The sequence below is a fragment of the Ambystoma mexicanum genome, chromosome 11 (assembly GCF_040938575.1).
Source record: "Ambystoma mexicanum isolate Mex_15411 chromosome 11, UKY_AmexF1_1, whole genome shotgun sequence".
NCBI classification, from domain to species: domain Eukaryota; kingdom Metazoa; phylum Chordata; class Amphibia; order Caudata; family Ambystomatidae; genus Ambystoma; species Ambystoma mexicanum.
This window is the reverse complement of record NC_090934.1, coordinates 299,670,543-299,681,610: the sequence shown is the minus strand read 5'-3', so window position 1 is coordinate 299,681,610 and position 11,068 is coordinate 299,670,543. Positions and strand designations below refer to the sequence as shown.

At 49.4% G+C, this 11,068-nt stretch overlaps 1 protein-coding gene across 1 annotated transcript in view; it reads left to right on the top strand.

The window, feature by feature from the left end:
• The first annotated feature begins 8,814 nt into the window (after positions 1-8,814).
• Positions 8,815-11,068, top strand: part of LOC138504970 (uncharacterized) — a 45,718-nt gene continuing 43,464 nt past the window's right edge. Inside the window, exon 1 of the mRNA XM_069625344.1 lies at positions 8,815-9,559. Coding sequence (XP_069481445.1) covers positions 9,286-9,559 — 274 coding nt within the window. The 5' untranslated portion in view covers positions 8,815-9,285. The remainder of the gene's footprint in view (positions 9,560-11,068) is intronic.

The following is an 11,068-nucleotide window of genomic DNA, read 5'->3' as shown; positions in this document are numbered from 1 at the left end:
ATTGGTTTGGGTCCTCGTGCAGGGTCCCAAACTGATTATGGTTTGCTGCTGAACCGCAGCTCCTTATATTGGACCCAGGGCTGGCCCTGGGTCCTTGTTGTGCCTGTGTGGGGGGCTGTGCTGCCAGCCCCCCAGGCCGGCTGGCGCCGACAGCCTCAGCACCCCGGGGTGCTATCCTTTGTTGAAGCCCTGCCTGTTTCCTACCCGCCAAGCCTGGGTGCTTAGCACCTCTTTTGGAAGGAAGGGCAGGGTGTTGTTTAACACCCCGCCCTTCCTTCTTTTCTTCCCGGGCCGGCGACTACTTGTCGCCTTGTTGTTGTAGAGGGGCAGAGGGGGGAGCACTGCCCCATTTGTTGGGCTGTTGCTCGTCCCTCTTCCCTGCCTGGCTGCCATGGGGCACGGGTTAACCGGCCTCGCTTGGTGGCTACAGCGTTATCCATAACCAGTGGACCCATATGCAGGCAGAATAAACATACATAAGCCTACCTTGGGTGTTCCAGGCTTTCTCCCCACCCCAAGAAGAACACGACACATTGCTTTGTTGTTGGCAAATAAAAAGGCAGATGAATTTTTATTTGTACAGATATAATCATAACAAAACATAATCATAATTACATAACCATAATATGCTGTACTTTTGGGCACTGTGTCCTGAGGTTACCCCCTCTGGCCTGTGCCGCCACACCTGGGCTGGTTACCGGCTGTCCAGGTTCTCCCAAATATTAGTTAGTGACAACCTCTGTTAGCTAGGGTATCTGTTATCTATTTGTGAAAATGTTCCATACCTAGTCCTGATAGATGAGTTATGTCCTTGTGAAACAGATCTGGGTTGCCCAGTGTTATGGCGCTGTGCCTTATGAAACCAAGCCCCCTGGCTGTGCAAAATATTTCTACACCCCTGTTTAGTTTTCTCCTAGCCGTGTCCATGGATATGTAACAGTTTGCTCCCAGCCAGGTTTTCCTGGGTAAAATTGAGGAGTTGAACATTTCTGTGTCCTTCCAGTTGTGGAAAATGCCCGCCAAAGATGTGCATATCTCTTTGTACAATCTTCTCCTTCCCATGGATACTATGTCATTACCCCCCAGGTGAATGACTAAGAATTCAGACGGGTCCCTGTAGGCCACTATATCAGCCAGTTTGTCATGGATTTCCGACCAACAGAGGCCTCTGTAACCCCACCATGAAGAAATTGTGTTCTTAAACATTGGCCCTTCCTTTGTCTCTTCGGCCCATCGCCCGGTTCTGAATACAAAGGAGTGCCCCGATATCCAGGCTGATTTTAAGGGCGTGGCCTGATCTTTTTGCAGCAAGGAGGTGGTGGGGGGCAAGAAATTCTGTATTAGTTCAGGTCTTGTGTATTTCTTAAAACAATCTGATTTCCAACCTCCTATGGTTTTCACCTTGTTGCGTCCCCAAACCTCCATGCCATGCCATCGTTTCTGTACCAATTCTGAAGGAATGTGTGCCAAATTCTTTTGGATCCCAACCTGCTTTACCTATGGCTTTCAGCAGAATCCCTTAGACTGGTAGTGGCTCAGGGCAGAGCCATCCCTGTGTATTAGAAATCTTCCCCCTACCCGGGGGCGCTGTGCGCAGTAAAGATTGGTTATGCACACAGGGCAGTTGTTCACATTGTCAATACAATAAATGTTTATTTCTCTTTTTGCACCTGTTTTAGATATTTGTACATCAGTGGTGATGCTTTCTGCTCTCACCCTTGTATCCATCATCCCCAGGCCATTGTTGGCTTTGGTGCTGAATGCTATGAGCTCGCTTACCCGAAATGCCCCAAAATATGCGAGTGAGAAAGCCGTTTTTAACAAAAGTGTTTCATAGGGGTGTGAGAATATGCTGTCTAATAACCCTGTTATTCTAATCAGTTTTTGAAAATCCAAAGGGCGTCGCTTATCTATTTGTGGCCCTTCCACTTTGCCCCAGCCTTTTAGGGCATATGTGATTAATAAACTCTGTGTGGGGTCTCAGTCACCTTGCAGTTTTGAAAAATATGATACTGCGGTGAGGTGTCATTTTGCCCAGTCCCGCTTAAAATCCTGGTTGTAAGCCCACCTCAAAAATGCATTGATGTCCTTAGTTGCCAACAACTCTACATGATGTTGCCCTGACACATTTAGTACCGTTTGTAGACACTTACTGTACTGTGATGTAGTGTTGCTCGCCAAAGCTTTTTTGGCCATATCTACGAGGAACCCTGTGTCAGGGTCTGAATTTTCTGTAGGCAGAATATCACTGCTTGCACCCGTGTTTTAGGTGCTTGAATGGTGTTGCGCGCCCCGGCCGTTCGGCATTGGCGTTGATGCACATTTTTCTATTCTTCCAGAATCTCCCAGCAGTCTTTTGGGGTCTGTGACATTTCTTTCCGTGCATGAGGTGCCATTTCTCTAAATGTTTACCACTGAAAGCGAGATAAAGCATCTGCAATGTTATTATCCACTCCTGCAATGTGTTTTGCTCTGACAATTATGTTCTCATACAGCGTGATTTTTGTGATGGCTCTTAGGACTTTCAGTATCAAATGGCATTTGGTCGTTCTATTGTTGATAATCCCCACCACTGCCATGTTGTCAGACCATGCAGTAAGTTCAGTGTTTGCTAGGCTCCTGCCCCACATGCGTAAAGCTAACCAGATCGGTATGAGCTCTAAAAGGGTAATGTTGTTGGTCCATCCTGCTGGGTGCCATGTTTCAAGCCATTCTCCAGCCACCCAGTCTCCTTCTAGCATGGCCCCAAAACCCTTGCTCCCTGCTGCATCAGTACCCCTTTGTCCCCTAAATTCAATGGTGTGTGCCAAAGTGCGGCCCCGTTGAAGTCTGTGAGGGACTCTTCCCAGACTTTTAAGTCTATCTTCACGTTTTCCCCCAGTCTGACGTGTAAGTGGGGTTTGTTGCATGCTTTTGTTCTTAGTTCCAAACTTCTAGCGAAAACCTTCCCTTGTGATATTATCCTGGCTGCAAAATTCAAACTACCAGCCAGTGATTGTATCTCCCTGACTGAGCTTTTTTCCCTTTTAACCATCTTTTGAATTTTGTCTAATAGCTCTTCTGCTTTTTTTCTTGGTATTTTGCAAATCCCTGCAACAGTATCTATTTCAATTCCTAGAAAAATGATGTTGGCCATTGGGTTGGTCGTTTTATCAGCTGCCAGCCGTATGCCCCACTGTGCTGCCATTTTTATCATTTCTGATAGTGCTCTCTTGCACTCCCTTGTACCAGCTGGGCCTACTAGCATGAAATCATCTAAGTAGTGCACTACCTGAGCCCCTGGCACTTGTTTCTGAAAAGCCCACTGGAAGAATGAGCTGAACGGTTCAAATAGCGCACATGATACTACGCAGCCCATGGCAGGCATCTGTCTACATAGAATTTGTTGTCAAAAGAGAAACCTAAACATTGTTGCGAGTTTGGGTGGACTGACAGCAGTCTGAAAGCTGACTCTATGTCCAGCTTTGCCATCAGAGCCTTCCTGCCGCAGTTCTGTATTATTCTCAAGGCATCTTGCAAATGTGTATAATTCACAGCTGATTCTGTTTCCAGGATGCCGTCAGTAAGTGACTGTCCCTTGGGGTAGGATAAATGGTGTGCATCAGCCTCATTTTCCCTGGTACCTTTTTTTGGCACCAAACCTAAAGGGGATATTATAAAGTTTTTAAATGGCATTTTGTCTCATGGGCCCCCTATTCGCCCCAGTTCTAGTTCTTTACTTATTATTTTTGCTCTCATTATTCCTGGGTTGTCCCTTGCTGAAATCAAGTATTTGGGGATTTTTTGTGATCCCTGTCCTTTGAATGGAATTAGGAACCCCTTTTTGAACCCTTCTTCTATTGCTGTGCTGATGTTACTGTCTGGGTAGGCAGCTAATGCATCTCTGAAACTTTCAATATTAATGGGAGTCCCACCTGGTTTCACTTTTATTTTTTGCCCTGTACTACTGGTCTTCTTTTTTTGCATTTTTAATTGGTATCCGGGTGCAGTTGCTGCTGGGGTGGTCACCCCCGCAGTTTGAGCAATTGTGTTTATACCTGCACTCTTTTCCCCATGCGGATTGATTTATTTTTTTCAATAATTCCAACAGGTGGACATACTTTTGTTGGAGTTTTGTGCTTTAGCTTGGCTGCGGGTATTTGACCTAGCCCCCCATGACTGTTTTTTTTTAAAAGGGCTGCTCCCCTTTCCTGTTTTTATCATTTTCTGATGTCCTGTTGCCCCCTTCGATGTTCTTATTTGTTTTATTGGATGCCTTGGCTATCTCATCCTCTGATTGTGGTTTCCTGTTCATCGGGTATAGGTCATTTTGAACTTCATCCTATTCAATGGTTGTTCTTTCTGACATGTTTCTCCTGAACCTATCCAACCATTCCCTTCATATGCATTTTTGACTTCCCAGATTTTGTCTATGTAAGCTAACATTTTTATCCCATCTTCTGGGTACTTTTCCAGGAAAACTGTTGCTAATATGATGAAGTATTTTAACCAGTTATCCCAATTCTGCTCCACATGCGCATTTCTAGCTACTGCTTTTTCTTCGATTTTTTTTTTTTTTGGGGGTCTCTGAAAGCGTCCCGCCCTTTTCGCTGTGCTTCAATAAGTGAAAACACTTCTATGTACTCCTTAGCCCATATTGCCTCTTTTATTGTTTGGTCGATATTCCATGTGAGTGATTTTTTTGTATCTATTTAGTATTTCTGTTTCAAATGCTTTTAATCTTTCCTCTAACTGTGCACTGGTAATCATTGTTCCCCCTGTTGATGGGATGGCTGCTGTGGGTTCTGCCAGCCCTTTTTTGCTCGCCACCATTGTCCCTGCTGTTGTTGTGCAGTCCATGCCTTAAGTGGCCCTACTAAAATCCCCAGTGGCTCTGGTATTGGGGAGCTCCATTCTCAATGATCACTATGAGCCCTAGGGGGACATTGCTTTCAATAGCTACTCCTGGCTCTTTGGGTGCCTGCTGCTTTTCCTTATTTCCATCATCATTTATTCCATTTATTTTATATTTTCAGTCTGTTGTGGGAAATATTTTTCTGTAAAGTTATCAAATATAGAGACATTTTTTCTACTTTTTTACCTTTTTTCTACCAATCCTGCATCTTGGATTTCTTGCTGGTGGGGTTGTGTCCTCCTCCTCTATTCTGTCAGCATGTTCCTCTTCTGCCTTTCCATAGAGTTTTTCCCCGACCCATGGCCAACCGTGATGTTCAGCTGCTTCCTCTGCTAGCCGTAGTAGTTGTGATTTTGGTTTTTGTGGTATTTTCTTGGGTGGCATGGTTTACAACTGTGTGTGTTGTTTCCCGTGTTCAGGGTACTGTGGCTGCGCAAGTTTGTCTTGTTATATTAGTACTTCCGTTTGCCCTGTGTTCAAGGTACTGAGTAATTTGGAGTTGCAGCTTGCTTCAGTTTAAACTTGTTTTTCAGCTTGCTTCTATGCTTGAGCCACCTAGTCCTGGCCCTGAATTATGTGTACCCTTTTGCATCTTCTTTTACGCTTTTTCCATGTTTCGTTTCCTGAACGATCGAACAGTGCGGAAGAAACCTTTGCCTGCTCCACGATCGTCCTGGTTATTCTGTTTGAAACGTTTATATCAGGCTTTGTTTTTTCAATGTGACCAGAAACACTCCACGTCATCCTGCTTCCAAAATGTTTGTACGTGCTTTCGTTTCAGAAAGCCTGTTGCCTGTAACCTTGGCTGGGCTTTCTGCACACTGCTACAATGCACATTGCTCCGACTGCGTTGAGCTCCGGGCTCCTCCTTCGTTTATTTCCAGCTTAATCTGATGGATCCTTACACTGTTTAAAACTTCTTAATCAAGCGAAAAATGCTCGCTCTGTGCGTCCTAAATGATCCGCCTCAGGATTGCACTTTCGCAGTGTTTTTTTATATCAACCGTGACATTTTGATTACTGCCTTGGACCACGTTCGTAATGCGCTTTTGTAATGTCTTTCAAAATGCTCCACATCGTCCGGCTTCCAACGTACTTTTGTCTCTGTAAGTACGTTGCCTAGTAACCCTGTCCAGGGCTTCTGCAAGTTGCCACATGTTCCTTGCTTTGTCCGCGTTTCAGATCTAAAACTCTGCCTCCGTTCCTTTGCAGTTCACTCACTGGAGCCTGTATCGCTCACACTGCCGGGTTGGCTTCTCCCGTTTCTTCGGTGCTGCGGCTCCTCCAGGTTAGTGGAGTTTCCTTCGGTCTGTCTCCACCTGCCATACCTTCTGTAAAGCGGCTCAACGTGTCGTTTTAATGGGCGGTGCAGCCCGGCTCCTCACACAGGTTGGCTTCTCCCGTTTCTTCAGTGTTGGGGCTCCCCGAGGTTAGTGGAGTTTCCTTCGGTCCGTCTCCCCCAGCCGTGCCTTCTGTACCGCGCTGGGACATGTCGGTTTAATGGGCGATGCAGCCCGGCTCCTCACACCTTCTGCCTCTTCCCGGACCTGCGAAGGGGTCGGTGGGAGCGATGACAATGCTCAGCAGATGCGCCAGCCCACGCAGGGGGCGCTAGAGGCGCAGCTCACATAGCGGGCCGCCCCTCTGGCCGCCCCCTGCGTGGACTCGCCTCCTCTATGGAGGACGCAGTCAGGGTGCCCTCGGGGGTCCGGCCGGAAACGGCCTGCACCCCTGGGGGCTTAAATAGCCCAGGGCGGAGAGAGCAAGTCCTCTCATCCAGCCCCAGCAGCAGCGACATCAGGACGAGGACGCGACACGACGAGCAGGACGAGTGAATTTTATCGTGTTACGGTAAGGTGTGGAGTAGAGGGACAGCGCGGGGGCGCTGGTCTGTGCCGTGGGCCTCGGTTTAATTCATAGAGCCCACGGCTTTCCTCCACAGTGCCTCAGGGCACAAAGGGGCCGGGAATGGAAGTTTATTTGCCTGTGCGGATGGGTGCCGCATGGCGCACGGATGGGTGTCGCGAGGGGATGGAGCTCGGTGGTAGAGCGCACGCTTCGCAAGGTTGAAGCCCCGGGTTCAATCCCCGGCGGTTGCATTTCTTTTTGTATGGAGCCCACGCACGGCATTCCCGCCTCCGTGCTTTGAGGGCACAAGGGGGCCGGGAAGGGAGGCTTTATTTACTCGCGCACGCTTTTCAAGGTCTAGGCCCCGGGTTCAATCACCGGAGGTTGCATTTCTTTATGTTGCATTTCTTTTTGCTGTATGGAGCCCACTCGCGGCATTCCCGCCACAGGGGCAGGGAAGGGAGGTATTTACTCGCGCACGCTTTGCAAAGAGTTGTTGGTCCGTGCCGGGGGTATGGAGCCCACGCATGGCTTTCCGGCCGCGGTGCTTAGAGGGCACAAAGGGGCCGGGAATGGAAGTTGATTTACTTAGGCGCATGGCGCACGGATAGGTGTCGCGAGGTGATGGAGCTCGGTGGTAGAGCGCACGCTTTGCAAGGTTGAGGCCCCGGGTTCAATCCCCGGGGGTTGCATGTCATTTGATAACTTTATGGGGCCCACTCACGGCATTTCCCGCCTCAGTGCTTAGATGGCACAAAGGGGCCGCGAATGGAGGTTTATTTAATTTACTGTTGAAAATTTACTTTATTTATGGATGCGTGGTGCTTGCTTCCCCAGCACATATACTTGTTAGATATACTTTCGTGAGGGGATGTAGCTCAGTGATAGAGCGCACGCTTTCCAAGGATGAGGCTCCGGGTGCAATCCACGGCGGGCGCATGTCTTCTTTCGTTGTTTTATGGACCTCACTCACGGCATTCCCACCTCGGTAGTTGGAGGGCACAAAGGGGCCGGAAATGGAGGTTGTTTACTGGTGCGCAGGGCACAGGGGTGGTTGTCGTGAGGGGAGGTAGCGCAGTGGTAAGAGCGCACGCGGTGCAGGTATGAGGCCCCGGGTTCAATCCCCGGCGGGTACATATCTTTTTGTTGCATTTATGGGGGGCCCCGGGAAGGGTGCATGTCTCCGAGCAGGGGGGAAATTTGATGTAAAATGAAAAAGTAATGTTCATAGGGATACAAAGCGTTGGTGTAACTGTAGAGCTGCTGACTACGGTGCATGAGGTCGAAGGTTCTAGGCAGCAGTCAGAATTCACAAGTTTTGCAGGGCGGGCTGTTTAAAGTTTTTAATTTTATAAAAGTGCTACGAGGTGACACCGGGCAATTACCAGGCACACCAAGGAGTGGCCAATTTTTTGTGTTGCTTTCGGGCGTTATTTAACAGCTCCAGTGGGGCAATCGGTTAGCGTGCGGTACTTATACAGCAAGACATGCAGTGAGCAATGCCGAGGTTGTGATTTCAGGCCCCACCCGGAGCAACTTTGGAACTTTTGCCTGAAACAGGTTGCCTTTGTTCCCGAATGATAATGTGCGGGGAGGAGTATAAGCGGTAGGAAGCCGCGCTGGTCGCGGGGACGCCGCATAAAGTACAACATGGGCGAGGCAGGGAACTTTTAAATGCGCAGGACAATTTAAAAAAGAAGGACTGGGCAATGTACTTACGCAGGAGAGCGTACGATGTGGGGGCAGAAATGCACGGTTCATGGGGAAGGAACTGTTGGTTTGCAGAAATACTTTGGGAAAGATGAGGAATGTCCCGGTTATTTTCAGAAAGGAACTTACAACGCAGTATGGGGAAGGAACTGTTTTGTTTGATATTATTGGAGGAGGACGAGGAAATTAATAACTTTTGTCAGGAGTTTTCGGGTTATTCCAGAAAACTACTTATAACGCGCATATACACAAAGATGGACCGGCTGGAGCAGAGTAGGGGGTTGCGGTGGGGAGGGGATTTCATGCACACAGCAGTACAATTTTTAGACATGCGCGGCGAGTGGCTAGGAGGACATCTGTTTCACCTCCACTTTTTTGGGGCGGCCGTAGGGGTGCTGCGGCAAGACACAGACAAGGTACAAGGTATCGGGGGCACGCATATGGCTCAATCCAAAGTGCAATGTTTAACACATTATGTCTGTATTTGCAGATCACAGCTAGTATCTTCCAGGTACGGCAACAGAGGTGGTTTGTTGGAAGGAAGAAAGAAAAGAGCTGTGGTAAGGAAATGGGCCTATTGGGGGCTGGAAGTGGCTAGCAACTGAAACAGGCAGCCAATGGACTGCCACAGGTAACGTGATCAAGGGCAGGAGGGACAACTGGCATGAGCGAAGGGCCACGGCACTGGCATTATACAGGGTAGCAATAACATGGGACGCCAGAAGGAGTAACGGAAAGGGTTTTAAAGAGAAAAAACTAGTCAACGATATATTAACCGACAAAATCTGTTTGCACTAATTTATTTACTTTCTTACCCAGTGACAACAGACAACATGTCCAGCCTGGGATCGCCAAGTTTGTTTTACAGTGGGGAGGGCACTTCCGAGAGTGGAAGGTCCTATGAGAGCCAGGAAGAGGCTCAGATGGTGGCATGGTTCCAAGAAAGGGTCCGGAATAAAGGTGCGGAATGGGCGCAAAGAATGGTGGAGCAGTCTCTGGAAGGATCGGCACCAACGGGATCACCAGACACAGGGGTACCTCCAACAGGACCAGAGGTAGTGACGCCCACTCCCACCAAGAGAAAGCGCGCGCCCAGGAAGCAGAAGGGTAAGGAGCATAACACTGTAGTGAATGCATCTCCAAATGTATCCATTCCGCCGCTCACTACAGAAATTTCCCCAAGCACAGGTACTGACCAGGCACATGGGGCAAGCCAGGGGATTCAGCCAGCAGTATTTGTAAACACTGGGCCTATGGGGACGGTAGCAAACACGGGGACATCCGCCCTGGAGGTGGCACAGCCCGGGGTAAACGGGCAGACCATGGAGTGGGCAAAATTGGAAATGACTAGATTCATGGACCAGATGATGCTCCGGTTGGGACAGGTACCAGTGGCGCCGCAGGTGGGGAACGGGGTGGGCCCACTCGCCGTCTGGGGGCAACCATCAGGGCCGGCTGCAGTCGCAGAGGCACAGGTAGGACGCCCAGGCCAGGTCAGCGGGACAGGGGCACCAGCCAAGGGGATACCCCAAGCAGCAGAGGTAATACCACCAGAGGGGCTGCCCGCGGGTTCCCTGGGGTCCAATAGGGTGGCACCACCTGAGGGACTACCAGTGACCTCATTGGGTGCGGGGACATCCACTGTAAGCGGTGGGGTGCCATTGGTAACAATAGCCCCAGTACTAACAGGGAGAAGTACGTTGTCTTGGTACATTCATAAACAGGTAAAAGAACGGATATGGGCGAGGGATTATTTTGATATATTTTCTATGCTGACATCTGAAAGTGAGGGCCCAGATGTTAATGTATCAAAAGAGGAGGAGAAAAAGAGGCAAAAACGGTACAGGCCGGAGGAGACCATTGATAACTGGTCAAAAGCTTTCTCCCTCTATGCTACAGTGATGATGGAAAAGTTCCCAGAACAAGGGACTGACCTATGGAATTACAGGGATACCATAGTGGCAGAGCATAAGACTTATGGGACGACGGGATGGATAGATTATGATAGGGGTTTCAGGCATAAGATGGAGGAGTTGCCCTCAATGTCTTGGGCTCAGAAGGACACGGAGGGTTGGTTCGCATTCATGGGTGGCCAGGAGAGGTCCAGCGTGCCAATCAGGGATACTACCAAGTCCGGGTCGGGCAGGTACAACGAGGACAAGAAGGAAGCTTGGCAGCCCTTTCGGAACAGGCAGAGGGGCAGGGGGAGAGACGGCGGGATCAGACCGAGGGCACGGGGGAGCGGCAGGGCCACCTCAGGGGCCGACACACCCAAGGGCACGTGCAGGGGTTTTAATGCAGGGTACTGCCGCTTCGGCCGGGAATGTATATTTGCCCATGCCTGTGAAAAATGCAAAGGGTCCCACCCCGCCTCTTCATGCTATCAAGGGTCCAGGGGACCACGGGGCAGGGGCCGAGGTAAGAGCACCCAATGAGGGGAGCTGGGGGAAGGGACCCTCACCCATAAAGATCACAACATTACAACAATGGCTAACGGAATATCCCAAAATTGGCGAAGGAAGGTTGATCTCACAGGGTTTCAGGGAAGGGTTTAGGATCCCTTACGAAGGACCCCTAACTTCACGAGGGGCAAGGAACCTACCTTCAGCAGACAAG